At 44.9% G+C, this 18,648-nt stretch overlaps 1 protein-coding gene across 4 annotated transcripts in view; it reads left to right on the plus strand.

Moving 5' to 3' along the window:
* Positions 1-18,648, plus strand: part of PEBP4 (phosphatidylethanolamine binding protein 4) — a 42,751-nt gene that overhangs the window by 23,590 nt on the left and 513 nt on the right. For 3 of the 4 annotated variants that reach the window (XM_072149326.1, XM_072149324.1, XM_072149327.1), the window contains 3 exons: positions 8,049-8,147; positions 17,283-17,331; positions 17,743-17,859. In XM_072149326.1, the coding sequence (XP_072005427.1) occupies positions 8,049-8,147; positions 17,283-17,331; positions 17,743-17,859 (265 nt within the window). The remainder of the gene's footprint in view (positions 1-8,048; positions 8,148-17,282; positions 17,332-17,742; positions 17,860-18,648) is intronic. The other variant, XM_072149325.1, reaches the window with a different exon arrangement.

Consider the following 18,648-nt stretch of genomic DNA (forward strand, 5'->3'; position numbering starts at 1 on the left):
TGTAGAAATACTCAACTAGATGTCTGCTACAGCTTTTACACAGAGCAGAGGACTGTGAAGATCATTTGCAGTAACTAAGAACACAGCAGTGTGAGGACAGACCCTCATTGTGATTGGAGTATATCCTGGAATTTTAACCCATCTGCACAGCACTTATTCTATTAACAGCATTGACCATGGTTTGACTACACAGATCTCTAGAGCCTAAGCTAACCACTAACAGTATCCCTTTAAGTGGCTGACAACAGGGAACAGTAGACTGTAAAAACAATTCAACTGCAGGTAGGGATTAGTTATAAAAAGCTAAGCAGGATCTGTTCTAGTGGGACTACAAGTCCCAGCATGTAGGTCTCTGCAGCTGGTAAGGTGAATCCATGGATGGATTTCCGGCTTGTTGAAAGTTTCAGTAAGATTCCTCCCTGCCCTTTACCTATGAAAATGATTCTCTGTGTAACAAAGACTTTATTAACACAGCTTCCCCTTTCCCACCCGCACTTCTCTGGTATCTTCCCTACAGCCCCCGCAGGCAGGGGAAGCCCGAATGGTTTTCTCCGTAGCGGGGGAGGATGGATAGCATGAAATGGAAGGGAGGGGGCAGTGGGTTGATTGGGGGTCCCTCCGCCTCCACCAGGACAGCACACCTAAAGGGAAAAGTACACATCTATACAGCCTTACTAAGCTGTGTAATACAGACTCTGTGCCAGCAGGGGGCCCTGCAGCTGTGTTACTCCAGCACATTGACTGATTCACATTCACGTACCGAACAGTAAGAGGGCCCTAGTTACATCCTGTAATACCTACAAACTGTCCCAGAATCCCAGACACAGTCCCAGAACTCGCTGGACTGTTCCAGATTCCGGGGATCGGTCACAGATAGAAATGAATAGAATGATGAGGCAAGGAACCCCAATTCCTTGCGCTACTATTCAGCCTCTGCCGCGGCGATAAGTAGATGTAGGGATCCCGTGGAGAGAACAGGGACTGGCAAGTATCCAGTTTCCCTGTAAATTCAGAAACCAAAATGAAAGGAGTTTCCAGGACAGAGATTAAAATAGTTTACCAGTATCAGAAGTGGTGAGGGTCCTACACCTGGCAGCCCTTCTGGTGAGAGGTCCTACACCTGGCAGCCCCTCTGGTCAGGGGTCCTACACCTGGCAGCCCCTCTGGTCAGGGGTCCTACGCCTGGCAGCCCTTCTGGTCAGGGGTCCTACACCTGGCAGCCCCTCTGGTCAGGGGTCCTACACCTGGCAGCTCCTCTGGTCAGGGGTCCTACGCCTGGCAGCCCTTCTGGTCAGGGGTCCTACGCCTGGCAGCCCTTCTGGTCAGGGGTCCTACGCCTGGCAGCCCTTCTGGTCAGGGGTCCTACGCCTGGCAGCCCTTCTGGTCAGGGGCCCTACGCCTGGCAGGCAGCCCTTCTGGTCAGGGGCCCTACGCCTGGCAGGCAGCCCTTCTGGTCAGGGGCCCAATGCCTGGCAGCCCTTCTGGTGAGAGGTCCTACACCTGGAAGCCCTGCTGGTCAGCTGTTCCTCAGCAATTGGACAAGCACCGTGACCCCTTCACTGATTAAACCGGGCAACGTTATACATTGTATTGTGGTATTTCCTGGTATTGCTCAGCATAGGCCATCAATATATTAATTTAAAAAAAAAAACACCTTTTAAGTCCAATGACTCATGATTTCTCAACCTGGCCCACACCATCATGAAGGCTTCTCCCAGTTAGTTTACTTGATTTTTGTATCGATTTAGCATTCACGTCCCCACCATTACCTGGGTGACACAGGTGAAGTGCGTAGAAGAAAGTGGACTTCTTAACCATGAGAATACTCGCATTGGCCATGCCAGCCAGAGTGCCATACAATTCACCCGGGAGGGAGGGACAAAGAGATTCGCTCCCACTGTGCCTGAAGAATGATAGACATGAAATGCCCTCACTCTCCCATCTTCCCAGGGCAATGGGGAAGGGAGAGTACAGAGAACAATAAGAAAGCAGCTGCTGACATGCTAGAGGACAGAGTAGACAGAGCACACACAGAAGTAAATAGTCTTCACCCTGTGTATCAGACTGCTTTACTGAGCCGACCACTTTCTCCTAACTGACCGACTGTAGCCTTGTGAAAGCCCAGAAGGGGGTGGTATAGAGCAGGCTAAACTGCGTAATGATGGAAAGATGTATACTGTGGGTAACAAGCCTAATAATTCTGTTGAGACACAAGGCCCAGTGACTGCAGGAGGTAGAAAGATTTGGGCCACCCCCAGTACAAGTAACAAAACATTACCCAGTATTAGTGGGCGTTGCATCGCCCATCTAGTGAAGGGGCACCCATGTTCTAATCAAAATGGATTCCATAGAATAACAAGAGATCATTCATTGTCCGGATTTGCATAATCTGATAATGGTGGATATTAGGCTTTTGGGTGAAATTTATAGAAAAGATAAAAAAAAAGTTCACGCTTCATGCTCTATAATAATATTAAGGATTTACGTAGAAGCTGCGATGGTGATTTCCGCATCTCAGACAATTTATGGAAACAAAAGCCAACACCAACGCTGGTTGCACCCCCACAAAAATGTCAATTTCTCAATAACGTGTCATGTGGCCCTGAACATCACTTCCGGCTTCACTTCCGGCTTCACAGTGACCGCTCCTATTGTTCACAAGTGAACTAATTGTCTGCCGAGGTGGAACTCGCTCTTCTTGAAGGATGGCCCTCAGGTCATTGAGGTTCATGGATACAGAGTTATGAGCTTCTACACAGCCATACGGCTTATCTCATAGGTTTTTGATGGGATTCTGGTCTGGAGATGTTGCAACAAAATAATGTCCTGGAAGTCTCCACCTTGTGCATGTCCGGCTCCGGCTGATGGTCTTCCAATGGATGGATGATCTTTCAATGGATGGATGGTCTTCCAATGGATGGATGGTCTTCCAATGGTTAGCGGTTCTGTGGTTGGTCCTACGAGAAGTTCAGCCGACTTCTTTTGGGTCCCCCCATCTACTGAGACCTGTTCACACACTGCATGATCTCCGTAGACTATATTGAGCAACTTAAAAAGAATTGCTCTCGAATTCTTCCTCTCCTCAGAAACGGGGGATAAGTGGTTAATACGTCTACTTCTACATGTTGGCTGAGACAAAGGCAAGGCATGCTCTAGTGTCTCCCAGAATCCTTTGCAGCGTTGCCATGCGCTGCCTGTGAGCAGCAACGCTCTGCGTGTGTCAGGTTGAAGCAGTTGTCACAGAAACGCAGCTTTAAATAATGCAATTACAGTAGAACAAGGAACGAGAAGTAAAGACCGATACCCCCCCCCCCTACTCTCCTGCCTAACCGAGGAGCCTATCCTTCTATTATACACTTATCACTGGGACCAGATGCTATTGACTCTTCCCTGAGTATTAACCATTTATCTCCTCTAGAAAAAATTCCAAAAAGTTGCAGACTAGGTGCTTCGATGCTTATGCAAATTAGTTATTTTATGGACAAGGCCGTTTTCACCTGCTCTGTACATGGATGGTGAACATGTCTATGGCACTGCTGTACAGTTACACCTGTAGTAGTAGTCTATGCAGACACATCCACTGTGTATGTAGGAGTCTTCCATCTATGGGGTATGCTAGGCCCTTCTCCCTACATATAAGGGCAGCGCAGTGTCTCAGTGGTTAGCAATACAACCTTGCAGCGCTGGGGACCTGGGTTCAAGTCCCAGGGTCAACACCTGCAAAGAGTTTGTATGTTCTCTCCATGTTTGCGTGGGTTTCCTCCGGGTCCTCCGGTTTCCTCCCACACTCCGAAACGTAATGGTAGGTTGATTAGATTGTGATTGTGACAGGGACTGATTTGGCAAACTCTGTGCAGTTATCTGCGTGCAGTTATATGCTGCGTAATCTGTGTGCACTATATAAAGGAATTAATAATAATAATAATAATAATATTATTATAAGGATGGTAGAAGGCTCTGAAGGGGAATATATCAAGCTCCGACCCTGCTAACCTGGTATCAAAAATAAGGGTTTTGCTGGCTTTTTAGGTAAGTTTGAGAAAAAAGTAACATTCTAAAGGAAATCTACCATCGCACCCCATCAAGATAAACCAGGGACATTACTCATAGATCCAGGAACTGTAATGTTGGTAATCGTCTTGTATTTGTTATCCCTGGCCTCCTTCCTTCAAATCAACTTTTAAAATTATGCTAATCACCATGAAAGGCGACTAAATCTTTGTTCTTCAGATTCACTGACTGTTACACTGTCAGCACTTCTCCATCCCTCTGCCTGATGTAATATCACACTGGGAGCGGGAAATGCTCCTGCACAACATCTGATTCTGCACCAAGGTGGGGCTCTGGGAACTGCCCAAGTAGACCTTCAGGCTCATTAGAATAATTTTCAAAGTTGATATTAGAAGGAAAGAGGCCATGGATAACAAATATAAGAAGATTACTACAGTCACGGTGCCTGGATCTATGAGTAATGTTCCTGGTTTATCATGATTTTCATGGTAGATTTCCTTTGCTTACTAATGTTTATCCTGGTTATGTTATCAACTGATATTTATAATGCAATTATTGGAAGGGAAATAATGTATGCAAATATAATAAAATTTTTGTTTCAAAAAAAATATTGTAGATTTAAAGGAAATCTACCATAAAAATTCATCATGATACAGGCAGTCCCCGGGTTACGTACAAGATAGGTTCCTTGGGTTTGTACTTAAGTTGAATTTGTATGTAAGTTGGAACTGTATACTTAATCATTGTAGCTCCAGACAAATTTTTTTTTGTCCCGGTGACAATCAGAGTTTCAAATTTTTTTACTGTAATGGGACCAAGGATTAACAATAAAGCTTCATTACAGACACCTTACAGCTGATCATTGCGGTCTGGGACTAAAGTAACATCCAGAGAGCTTCACCAGAGGTCACAGTGGGCAGAAGGTCCCGTCTTTAACTAGGGGTCATCTGTAAGTCGGGTGTTCTTAAGTAGGGGACTGCCTGTACTTCCTCTTAGATCCAGGCATCGTGACTGGGGAAATCGTCTTATATTTGCTATCCACTGCCTCCTTACTTCATATAACTTTTAAGTTATGCTCATGGAGGGCATTAGCAGAGCCCCTCCGAGCTGTAGCTTAACAGGCTGTTACACTGTGCAGTATCACATCTCAATCTCCCCTCTGCTTCTTCAGGATTCCCCTTCCACCCTATGAGTTTACATCAGGTAGAGGGAGACGTGCTCCTGCACAGTGTAACAGTCTGTTAAGCTACAGCACTGAGGGGCTCTGGTAACAACCCTAGTAGCCCTTCTGGCTTATTAGCGTAATTTTATTTTAAAGATTCCCCAAATGTTTAGCGAAATTTGATAAATGAGGACTATGTAAATTTTCCCCAATGATAAATCTCCTGGTTGGTCTGTACGTTCCATAGCTCGGCAGACGCGCTGCGCTGTGTTCAGGGTGTACGGTATTGCTGCCAGCGCTTGTCTCTTCCTGTTTACTCCCGACACGAGAGCTGCGTGTTCCCTGACTCTGATCGGGGGGGATGGGGGGGGGGGTCTTTAATAGCTATTTTCAAACAATGTGGCATATCAGCGCTTTTATACCATGTATGTGTTTTTATTTTCTCTATCATTAGAGTGTCAGCTCTTGTGTTCTTTAGTTTTTGTTCATTGACACAAATGATCATTATTATTATTTTTAGCTCTCCATTAATTCTATGGTGTTGTACACATGAATAGGGGCTCACATACATAATGTATAAGGACATCAGACACAAATCTAGATGTCTAAAGTGGCCGTAATGGCTCATCTACGACATAACTTACCGGTACATAACGGGGGACATGACCATTTTCAGCTATGAGACATCGCTCTGCATCTGAACACAAAATCGTGTCCAGTCCAGGAACTCGTACAGAGACATCAAATATTATTCTGAGGGAGGGGGGGTTCAGGGTTTGTATTTGGTGTTAGCTTTTGTGTTTTAACTTTCACAAATTATATATTTGCTAGGGCTTGTTTTTTTGTACAGTGGGGGTCATTTACTAAGGGCCCGATTCGCGTTTTCCCGACGTGTTACCCGAATATTTCCGATTTGCGCCGATTGTACCTGAATAGCCCCGGGATTTTGGCGCACGCGATCGAATTGTGGCGCATCGGCGCCGGCATGCGCGTGACGGAAATCGGGGGACGTGGCCAAACGAAAACCCGACGTATTCGGAAAAACCGCCACATTTAAAAACCGAAAATGTGTCGCTTGGGAAGCGCTTACCTTCACCTGGTCCAGCTCGGTGTATTCCGGCACGTTCGGATGATTTTCAGCACAGCAGCGCCACCTGGTGGACAGCAGAGGAACTACCTTCATAAATCCCGGCCGGACCCGAATCCTGTGCAGAGAACGCGCCGCTGGATCGCGAATGGACCGGGTAAGTAAATCTGCCCCAGTGAGTAGTATTTTTCATAGGAAGCATAAATACTTAGCATAATTACTGTTGCATAGTGTAAACCTGCGGCTACAAACTACCAGCAACCTGTCACGTTGGCATCACATTGAGGTCCTTCTATAGTTTTGGAGATTGAATACTGCATACAAATGACCTGTAAAGCCCTGGGTCATTAGGGTGGAGAAAAGTAATGCCAGGATGTCCTTCCTTCAGTCATGTCCCATAGATCAGGTACATCATAACAAGTTTAGGGGGCAGCTGGTGAAGGTCGCTTATAATGTTGTACTTGTTTTAGGAGACATTATTAAACCAAGTTTAATTAGATGCTTCTCCCGCCCCCATGATGAAATGCAGCATTCAGAGTTTCTCCACCTGATGCTGAATCTCCCAGAATATAGAACATCTTTGTGATCTTGTCACTCTCAAGGAAGACAAGTTAATTACTCTCGAATCCTTATGACCTGTAACCTTCCGCAGTATGATTACAGTGATAATATTTTATGTGTACAGACAGTCCCCTACTTAAGGACACCTGACTTACAGACAACCCATAGTTACAGACGGACCCCTCTGCACACTGTGACCTCTGGTGAAGCTCTCTGGATGTTACTATAGTCCCAGACTGCAATGATCAGCTGTAAGGTGTCTGTAATGAAGTTTTATTGATAATCCTTGGTCCCATTACAGCAAAAAATTTTGAAACTCCAATTATCATTGGGACAAAAATTTTTTTTGTCTGAATCTACAATTATAAAATATAAAGTTTCGACTTCAAATTCAACTTAAGAACAAACCTCCGGACCCTATCTTGTACGTAACTCTTTATTAATTCTGCACAATAAAAACTCTTAAAAAGCACTTGTTAGCAAACCACATGCTGTGACTTTTCTACTTTTCCATTGACAATTGCTGTGTGAGAGCTTGTTTTTTGCAGGATAAGCTTTAATTTTTAGGAGTATAATTGTGCATGATTTTTTTTTTTTTTTTTCATCGCTTTATTCTAACTTTTTGAAGTGATATGACAACACAAAAAATAACATTTTCTTATTACAGGCAGTCCCCGGGTTACATACAAGATAGGGTCCGGAGGTTTGTTCTTAAGTTGAATTTGTATGTAAGTCGAAACTGTATATTTTATAATTGTAGATCCAGACAAAAGAAATTTTGGCCCCAGTGACATTTGGAGTTTAAACATTTTTTGCTGTAATGGGACCAAGGATTGTCAATAAAGCTTCATTACAGACACCGTACAGCTGATTATTGCAGTCTGGGACTATAGTAAAGCATTCAGATAGCTTCACCAGAGGTCAGAGGGGTCCGTCTGTAACTATGGGTTGTCTGTAAGTCGGGTGTCCTTAAGTAGGGGACCGCCTGTATTCACTGTTTTGTGTTACAGATGAAATCAAATTAATATAAAAAAAATTTTAATTCAGATTTATTGGCAGTTTATGTATGAAGAAAAATAAAGAATATACTGTAGATAAAAAAACTAAGAAAGAAAGAAAAGATTATCCAGATATGTAATGGGGGAATATATGTCTGTACTAAACCACACATTTTGGGAAAGGTGACAGCCTCTTTTTACTAAAAATTGCGTGCGATTCTCATTCTAGGATAAGGACTACGTTCTGATGATGGTTGATCCAGATGCTCCCAGCAGACAGAATCCAATACGCAGGTCCTGGAGACACTGGATCCTTGCGTATATAAAGGTGAGTGGGATGTGGTCAACTACAGGTCCAAAAAAAACTCCATAAACTTGCCAAAAATGATTTTTTTGTTGGATCGCAATATCTGTGTAAAGACCCCCTTAGAGACCCAGAAGACACCAGATCCATAAAGCGGGGATATGAGTGGAATAATAGACACCACCATGACATAAAGCAAAGCTCTGATCACATCTAATAGACGGGGGGAAGGGAAGTTAAAGCGCGGATCACTCCGATACTCTGGGATTATTTTTACATTTTCCAGCTAATAATGACAATAGATGATAATAGCTTCTAATTGTGCCAACCTGTTACCCAGCGCTCATTGTCTCTCCCGTCAGTAATTACAGCGATCGCTCCTCCCATCCCAGGTTAATGAGATATTCTAGTAAGGAGACATTATAGGAATAATTAGACTCCGTTTTAAAATGTGATTATCTAATTTCGAATAATTTTTTTTTCCCCTTTTTTTAAGACTTTATAACTTAAAACCTATTATGTGCAAATCGCCTTCACTGCGGAGATAGACGGCAGCAGTCACAGTCATCTTGTAAGGAAATCTGTCCTCAAATTTCTATGAAACTGATTCGAGAGATAGGACCCGACCACTAGGGTTTACCAAGGAGCGTTGTAGACTATGGGAGAGAATTATTCGTAGCGTCTGAGAGTAGAACTGTTCTAGTTGCTCATGGGAACCAATCAATGGTCAGCTTTCATTTTCCCGCAGCTGTTTATAAAATGAAAGCTGAGCTCTGATTGGTTGCCATGGGTAACTGGAACAGTTTAGCTCTGACGCGTCTGATAAATCTCCCCCAATTATGGCTACATGAAGCTCCCTCCTATTGTTTATCATCCTGTATTTTTCAGATATAAGCAATTTGTATGATTCTCACAAATGGGTGCTAGACCTGAGTGTGCAGAGACTGGGAGTGTTTGAATCCCTAATGCTCCCCAGATCCTCCAGGGGGTTGATCTCACTATTTTATATAGTTTACTCTTCATCAAAATTTTTATGGGCTATTTCCTTCCCTAGCTGACCAAAGTGTGAGGCAGATGTGGGACCTATCTCGAATACGCAGTTGAACACTGCCGTTTATTGCAGCTTCACAGGACACACAATGAGTCAGCTGGAGAAAATAGGAGCCAGGCACACCTCAAAATAAGCCAGGCGTGATATTTCTGAGGCCTGGGAGTGCACAAAACTGGAAGGAGGTTTTGGAATTGAGGTACCAAATTTTAACACAAACTGAGAACACCTAATGACTTGAGTATAAGCCTAGGGTGGGAAAAACATTGGTCACAGCCACCACCCAGTATATAGCTATTCAGCCCCCTATTATATAGCCAGCCCCCTACTATATAGCCAGCCTGCTCATGCCCTCAGTATATAGCCATCCAACCCATGGCCTCTAGTATATAGCTAGTCAGCTCACTGATCCCCTGAATATAGCCAGCGCTCTGACCCCCAGTATATAGCCAGCCAATGCCCCCCAGTATATAGGAATCCAGCCAATGCTCCCCAGTATATACCCAGCTAACCCATACCCCCCAGTATATAGCCAGCAGCCCATGCCCAGCCTGTAAAAAAAAACTAACTCTATACTCAGCTTTTCAAGAGCCCCTGCAGGTCCCCTTCTTTTTGCAAAAAAAAGAGGACCTGGAGGGAGGGGGTGTCAGAAAGGTGAGTTCAACGGGTTTTTATTTAGACTTGACTATAAGCTGAGTTTTTTAGCAAATTTTTTTTTTTTTTGGCTGAAAACTCTGCTTATACCCGAGTATATTGGTTATATGCAATATGATTGTAGGTGTCACTCCGGATTTGCTTATTAGGTCTTCTGGAAGATATCTTACAATCACCTACTATCATAGGAATGTCGCATATACTGAGGTGATCTCTTCTTTTGGGCTGCCCCAGTATACGTTCTGTTAATGTTGTGGCACTGTGTGAATGTTGGTTATAGAGTACTTTTGGCTTTCCTGCTACATAGACCGGATAACCTCTTGAAAAATGTGCCCAGAGTTGTAACTTGCCTTTCAAAAGTAGTGTATAATTTTTATTTTCCAGCTGCTTTCTTCTTTGCAGTCTCCTTTTTCTGGTTTGAAGACCACTCTGTGCTTTGGAGTGGATTCACTTTTCCCTCCATTCTCAGTAGACCTTTATATTTTCCTTGCCCTTCTTTTTTGCCATTCGGTCTCAGTAGACCTCTACTTCCCCCCCCCCCCTTCCTTCTCAGTAGACCTCTACTTTTCCCCCTTTCTTCTCAGTAGACCTCTACTTTTCCCCCTTCTCGGGAGACCTCTACTTTTCCCCCTTCTCGGGAGACCTCTACTTTTCCCCCTTCTCGGGAGACCTCTACTTTTCCCCCTTCTCGGGAGACCTCTACTTTTCCCCCTTCTCGGGAGACCTCTACTTTTCCCCCTTCTCGGGAGACCTCTACTTTTCCCCCTTCTCGGGAGACCTCTACTTTTCCCCCTTCTCGGGAGACCTCTACTTTTCCCCCTTCTCGGGAGACCTCTACTTTTCCCCCTTCTCGGGAGACCTCTACTTTTCCCCCTTCTCGGGAGACCTCTACTTTTCCCCCTTCTCGGGAGACCTCTACTTTTCCCCCTTCTCGGGAGACCTCTACTTTTCCCCCTTCTCGGGAGACCTCTACTTTTCCCCCTTCCTTTTCAGTAGACCTTTACTTTCCCCCCTTCCTTTTCAGTAGACCTCTACTTCCCCCCTTCCTTTTCAGTAGACCTCTACTTCCCCCCTTCCTTTTCAGTAGACCTCTACTTCCCCCCTTCCTTTTCAGTAGACCTCTACTTTCCCCCCTTCCTTCTCAGGAGACCTCTACTTTCCCCCCTTCCTTCTCAGTAGACCCCTACTTTTCCCCCCTCTCAGGAGACCTCTACTTTTCCCCCTTTCCTTCTCAGATAAAAACTTGGATACAGGTAGTGGGGTTTTGGGGAGAAAAAAATCATCCCCGAAATGTGTATACCGGGGCCAAATGTAGGGCACTCTGTACGGTCACCCCTGACTAATATCACACTGGTCCTAAATAACCAATATCGAAAAAACTTTTACCCCTCAAAGGTTTTCTTCCATTCCAATACATACTACTCCGTTATGTCCAGATTGGATCGCTCCGCACCTTTCTGTATTCCACCACTTTTTTTTATTGTAATTTTAAATGTATAATGTCACTAATAAAGATTTCTTGTTTTACATGCATCCTCTTAGTTGGTCCTTTTTGTCCCTTTTTTGAGGGGTAAAAGTTTTTCCCCTTTCCTTCTCAGTAGACTTCTACTTTTCCCCGTTCCTTCTCAGTAGACCTCTACTTTTCCCCCTGCCTTCTCAGGAGACCTCTACTTTTCCCCCTTCCTTTTCAGTAGACCTCTACTTTCCCCCCCTTCCTTCTCAGTAGACCTCTACTTTTCCCCCTTCTCAGGAGACCTCTACTTTCCCCCTTCCTTCTCAGTAGACCTCTACTTTTCCCCCTTTCCTTCTCAGTAGACTTCTACTTTTCCCCCCTTCCTTCTCAGTATATCTCTACTTTTCCCCCTGCCTTCTCAGTAGACCTCTACTTTCCCCCCTTCCTTCTCAGTAGACTTCTACTTTTCCCCATTTCCTTCTCAGTAGACTTCTACTTTTCCCCATTTCCTTCTCAGTAGACTTCTACTTTTCCCCATTTCCTTCTCAGTAGACTTCTACTTTTCCCCATTTCCTTCTCAGTAGACTTCTACTTTTCCCCCTTTCCTTCTCAGTAGACTTCTACTTTTCCCCCTTTCCTTCTCAGTAGACCTCTACTTTTCCCCCTTCTCGGGAGACCTCTACTTTTCCCCCTTCCTTTTCAGTAGGCTTCTACTTTTCCCCCTTTCCTTCTCAGTAGACTTCTACTTTTCCCCCTTTCCTTCTCAGTAGACTTCTACTTTTCCCCCTTTCTTCTCAGTAGACGTCTACTTTTCCCCCTGCCTTCTCAGTAGACGTCTACTTTTCCCCCTGCCTTCTCAGTAGACGTCTACTTTTCCCCCTGCCTTCTCAGTAGACGTCTACTTTTCCCCCTGCCTTCTCAGTAGACGTCTACTTTTCCCCCTGCCTTCTCAGTAGACCTCTACTTTTTTTGCCCTCCCGTCTTGGTAAGCTTCTACTTTTTTGTCCTACCCTCTCAGTATTGTCCCCGGATATCTCTGTGTAGTTATAGCTTTGTGTGTTTTGTCAGTAGTTGCAGGACTGAGAAAATTGCATGTATAATCGATGATTGTAGCTTCTCGAAATGCAAAGGGGTTGCATCCTCACACTGCTTTGCTCTTAGCTCTCTGCAGCCAGTGTTCGGTGTTGTTCCTGGCAATCTGTGCAGTCATACTTTTGTGTGTAGTTGTTAGTAGCTGCAGGACTGTGAACATTGATTTATATTTTCCATATACGATGGGGTTACATCTTCATATGGCTGTGCTGTCAGCTCCCCTTTTACTTTATTTGCCTGCAGTAGTATGAAACCAAAGGTCTGCTATATATTTTACTCAAAGTGCAGTGCAGTGAGCTGAGTGGACCACAATGTGAGGACTTTCCCCCATTGCAATTAAAAAGTTACTGGAATGGAATGTACATCCATACTTCACAGTCCTGCTGCTACTAACCACCTACAGAAATGTATGATTACACAGAACTCCTGAGTCAATACCAAAACTGGCTGCAGAGAGCAGTGTGAGGAAATACCCTCAGTGCTGGAATATAAATTCATTTTTTTTCATAGTCCTGCTGCTACCAACATACACAAAGCTATGATTACACAGACCTGCAGGGCTGCTACTGAATACTATGAGTAATTTACATGGTCACATGTGCGTGACCTCAAGAACGAGGACCACCAGGGTTTTGTACGAGGGTTATTTTCTGTATTAGTCTATCCTATTCTCTGTCCTTTCGTGATATTTGAATGGGACCCTAACTACTATGTCCAAAGATGTTCTGCAGCAGCTTATGCGAAAGATCATGAAGAGATCAGCCAGCTGTCTAAACGCGGCCATGGAAATCCTCAGCGGCTTGTAATCCTCGTACAATGTATGGTAGGCGGCTGCGTTATATAAATATATAGCGGAGCATCTACAGGCTGCATCGCTGGTGGACATCTGTTACACAGAGCTAAAAGCTGTGGGATGATGGGGGTGATGGTACAGAATTGTCCTGTCCCATATGCAGGAGCAAATCTCACAGCACCAACCTGACTCATCCCAAAAGCCGAACTCACTGCAGTTACCAAGGGAACCATCGGGATAAGTGATGTGGAGAGTGGGGAGTGCCTCCGAGGGTAATGGAGGGCTGAGAGGAGTCTATGGGGAGTATTCACATTACACTGATACATGACATAGGCAGGGTATGGTCAGGGAGGAGAGTGAGGGCACTGGTGGGGGCACCTTCTCTTCACCCCCTGTCTCTCCATGGTCCACAGCTCAGCCTCTCCTCACTCTCGCTCTCCCCTGTGTTCTGCTTTCCACTTTCCCCGTCTCCCACGCCTGGTCTTCCTCCTGTTTCTCTTACGTGTCTGAGTGGGAGATTCCTTGTCACACGTGGCCTGGGAGTGGGAGCCTGAAAGAGCTTCCCCAAGATCCAGCTCATCGGTATAACACTCTACCCTATAATAACCCCACCGGGCCAGCTGGGATCCACACATACATACACCATGTACTTCAGTCTTCTCTCTGTGCACTCTCTGATAACTTTAACCTCTTTGTGACTACACTGTGAATTGTGAGGCGTCATGAACTTTCACTTCTGTGTTCCTATTCACAGTTTCGGTGTCCGTAATTCACAAATTTTACACTTCAATGAAGGTAGAAATATCCTAAATAAAAAGGTGGTTATTTTGGTTATCTTTTACCTAAATGACAGCTAAATTAATCTCCAGAGCTGCACTCACAGATTCCCTGGTAATAAGTTAGTCAGATGCAGCCAACCTCATACCATAACAATAAAACCACACGCCTCATGTAGGCCTCATGTGTACCCCATGTGTATCCCATGTCTACCTCATGTCTACCTCATGTAGGCCCCATGTCTACCTCATGTAGGCCCCATGTCTACCTCATGTAGGCCCCATGTCTACCTCATGTAGGCCTCATGTGTACCCCATGTCTACCTCATGTAGGCCCCATGTCTACCTCATGTAGGCCTCACCACTTCTGGAGGTGCCCTATGTATGATAGAAGCAGATGATTTAAGACTAGTGTTAACCACAAAGTTTGTGTCCCTGAACCAAGACTTTAACCGATAGTTTGGGTTCATCTTTTGAGCTTAACCCGGAAAAGCTGATTGGCTGCTGAGCTAGCGTTCAATGCTGTTTTTCACAAGATGAGCCCTCTCCAAACACCCACCGGTAACCCTACTTCACCATTTTTCCAAGGACCGTTGCTCCTTGATGACCTCAGGGGGAGTGACAACCCCTGGGGAAAATGCCAGCAGCTTTTTAAATAGCTTTTCAGCTGCATTTTCAATGGTCTTGGCGTTCTGTCCGGTGCATTCAGTCCGTCGGTGCCTACATTTCCAAACCCAAGTGGATCCACTAGTCCCTATTCAAGACCTGTAAGTTTGTGATGTGGGAACTTAGTGGATCAGGATATTTTTTTCCAACACATTTCCCTGTCACTCAAATCCAAATCTGTAGAATTTGAAGGACAAGTCAACACTTTGAGATCTTTGTCATACGACTAACTTGCCTTCTCATTGTCCAACTCTTCCTTACTTGGCCATCCACTAGAAGTGAAACAACACCTGTAGTAGGGCACATCTTTTTTTGGGATCCATTACTTTGTTTCTCCAGTGGTCTTGGACCCCTCTCGGTAATAAGCACTACCAGGAACAACCGCTGTTTGTTTGTGCTCTGACCCAGTCAACAAGCCATCACAATTTGGGAATTTTCACCAAAACTCTCTACCTGATTCTACCTGTGTATAGGGATTTCCCAACCCCCAATGTCCTTCTTTTGGGGGTTAAAGAGTTGAATGTGTGGGTTTCCGATCATCTTCGAGACTGAATTCATAACGAATGTATGCGTGTGCTCAGCCGAGCATTCACGTGTATTGGGCAGGTAAGGAGGAATAGCTGGAGACTGAGCTGTCTGACGTGTACAATGCGGTAGCTCTTGAACGTTGCATAACCTGAAACCTCAAACCTGTTGTTGAAGGCTTGTATGTATAAGGCACTTGTTATATCGCCCTTTTTTAATATTTTTTTTAACTTGGGTGAAGGGAACACCATTTAAGATTGTAAATCTAACAAAGTGCTATTGTTTACGTTCACCAGCAGCAAGCAGAGATTTTGCTTCTAAAGCAGAAGTATCTTTGCTGTAACTATGTGACGGAATATCATCACAAAATCTATTGAGAACCCTAACGAGGGGCTTTCCCATCAGCACACCCACACAGAGAGTGTCAGGGATCCCCTGTGTGCCTGTGCCCCCTCAGCCCGGCTCTCCCACACTTGTGTAACTCCTCTGCACTTCCTGCGTGATGCTGCTGTTTCTCCGCTGCCTGCAGTAAACACTTTCCATCCTCCAGTCTTATCTGCTTCTTACTTCTCCTTTTACTTCCATCACTTGTTGACTGTTTGTTTTTTTCCTGTTTTGTTGTCGTTGCTTCTAGAGCGCAGCTGAATCTGTGATATGTATATAGACGCCGTATACTGTATATACTGCGTATCCCGGCAGCACTTTATATGTCAGCCTTCATGGAGGAAATGGAGGAGTATAAACTGGTTTCTGTAGATTGGTGGCACAATACACTTGTTAGTTACGGATCACAATCTAACATCACAATCCATCAAGATAAACGAGGGATATTACTCATAGATCCAGGCACCATGACACCGGTAATCTTCTTATATTTGTTATAAATGGCCTCATTATTTTATAATAATGCTAAGGGCTGTGGGGGCTTTTCTAGAGCTCATCCATGTTGTAGCTTCACGGGCTGTTACACTGTCTCACCCTCCCTCCTGCTCCCTCTGCACTTTCCCCCTCCCTCTGCCTGCTGTAATCTTACACAGTGGGAGGGGCTGTGAACCTGCAGTATGGAAGGGCTCTGTTAATGAGCTAGAACAGTTCTGAGAGGCATTAACGGAACAGGAGCATGTTCCCTTCCCACTGTGAGTTTACAGAAGACAGAGGGAAGGAGAAAGTGCTGAGGAAGCGGGGGGGGGGGGGGGGGTGGGAATCTGTGTAAGAGCCTGTGAAGCCAGCCTGTGACGCCTCCCCCCCCCCCCCCCAAACACACACACACACACACACACACACATAGCCCTTCTGGATCATTAGCAAAATTATAAAAGTTGATTTTAGAAGGAAGGAGGCCATGGATAACAAATATAAGCAGATTACCACAGTCACAGTGCCTGGATCTATGTGTAAGTGTCCTGATTTATCATGATGGATTTTGAGGGGAGATTTCCTTTAATCTGGAGAAGCAATGAGCATCTGATCGGAATATTTACCATTTAGATGCAGTGCTTCTAACCAGGCACACTTACCTGCTATTAAAACCGCATTTTTTCTTCCTTTTTCCTTCTAATAGTTTGCTTTTTGAGAAAACCATCTTTCAAAATTATGCTAATCAGCCTCAGGGGCTCCTGGCCATTTCACAGAAGCCTCTTCTGGCTCTACAGTCTGTTAATTATTCACACCCTCGTTCGGCCCCTTGGCTTGGGAGGGAGAATCAGGCTGTGGGTGTGAATAATTAGCAAAGGGTGGAGCCAGAAGGGGCTTCTGTGACGTAGCCGGGAGCACCTGAGGCTTATTTGAATAATATAACGGTTGGGTTTTTTTCTCTCAAAAGCTACGATATTAGATGCAGTAAGGACAACAGTCCTGTTTGGGGGCATGCCCCAGTATGTAAGTGTGCTTGGTTCAGAAGCCATAACGATTAGCTTGGGGCATCAATTTGCCAGATTGGCTGAACGAACGCCAATTTGTCAATACGTCTGGGACAAACCCAAAATTCAGTTTGAGTCCGCTCATCTCTACTCTTGTTGCCATCATCTTGTGACTCCCATGGGCAGGTGATGAATTCTTCTAGTTGGAATATCCCTCTAATACTACAAGCTAGTTTGTGCACCCCCTGTCTACACGAATTGCCAATTTTTTCATATTCTCTATTTTTATTTAGGGTCACGATCTTCTATGCGGAAAAAGTCTCAAAGGAAGAATAATAACAGGTAAATCTCCAATCTTCACTAATGATATGCAAGGAAAGGAGCCAGAATTGAGGCAAATTTTATCAGATTGGTGTGGTACAGACACCCCTACCAATCAGCTGATTCTGGCTGCCGAAAGTCAAAGACACAGCTCCGTTCTTTGTTAAGTGGCAGGGCTGGGTTACTGCAACTTGACCTCCCCCTCACTATGCCCTCCTCTGTCTTGACATTGTATATGGACTCTACATACAAGTACTTTTCTGCTCCCAATTTGTAGAACCATTTGGGGATCAGATGTTTTTGACGAGAAGACCTTCTTCATGAGTCAATAGGGGCCTAAAGTTTGCAATGTTTATGGATCAATATCGAGAAAGTTAGGTTCAGCTTCTCAATATCGAGGATTTATAACTAGACTTCTCTTCCTCCATTCAGAGTACAATGGTCCCTCTCCCCCGGTAAACACTGGATATCACCGATATGAAATCAGTCTGTATCTTCAGCCTCCGGGTTCTTCCCCTTCTCTTCTGTCTTCCGAGAGTGAATTCCGAGGTACGTTATCTCAACAGGAGTGGAACCACATGAAAAAGTGGCTATAACTACTAATAAATGTCATTGAAATTCATACAGTGACCATGTGAATATATATAGTAGGGGAAATCAAGACAGGAAATGGAATTGTGGGTATTGTCCGGTTCTTGCGTATTAGTCGAATAATAAAGAGGTGATGGGGCATTTATGTTCAGGACCATAACACGGTCGGGACAAAACAATCTGAGCTACGCCCACCGTAGTGCAGACCCATTAATCTCTTGTGCTCCTGCCATAATATTAATTGAATTTCCTGAAAAAAAAAAAATGCAAGGATGGCAAAAAAGTCTAATATCCCCAGATCTCGCTCTTTTCTATCTGTGCTAGTTTTTATTAACCCGTCCTGACTGGACACATAGGGGGTCATTTATTAAGGGCCCGATTCGCGTTTTCCCGACGTGTTACCCGAATATTTCCGTTTTGCGCCGCTTGTACTTAAATTGCCCCGGGATTTTGGCGCACGCGATCGGATTGTGGCGCATCGGCGCTGGCATGCGCGCGACGGAAATCGGGGGGCGTGGCCGAACGAAAACCCGACGTATTCGGAAAAACCGCCGCATTTAAAAACCGAAAATGTGTCGCATAAGGACCGCTTACCTTCACCTGGTCCAGCTCGGTGCATTCCGGCGCGATGAGTTTACTTTCAGCGCAGCAGCGCCACCTGGTGGACGGCGGAAGAACTACCTTATTAAATCCCGGCCGGACCCGAATCCAGAGCGGAGAAGCCGCCGCTGGAACGCGAATGGACCG

The sequence above is a fragment of the Engystomops pustulosus genome, chromosome 4, assembly GCF_040894005.1.
Source record: "Engystomops pustulosus chromosome 4, aEngPut4.maternal, whole genome shotgun sequence".
NCBI classification, from domain to species: Eukaryota; Metazoa; Chordata; class Amphibia; order Anura; family Leptodactylidae; genus Engystomops; species Engystomops pustulosus.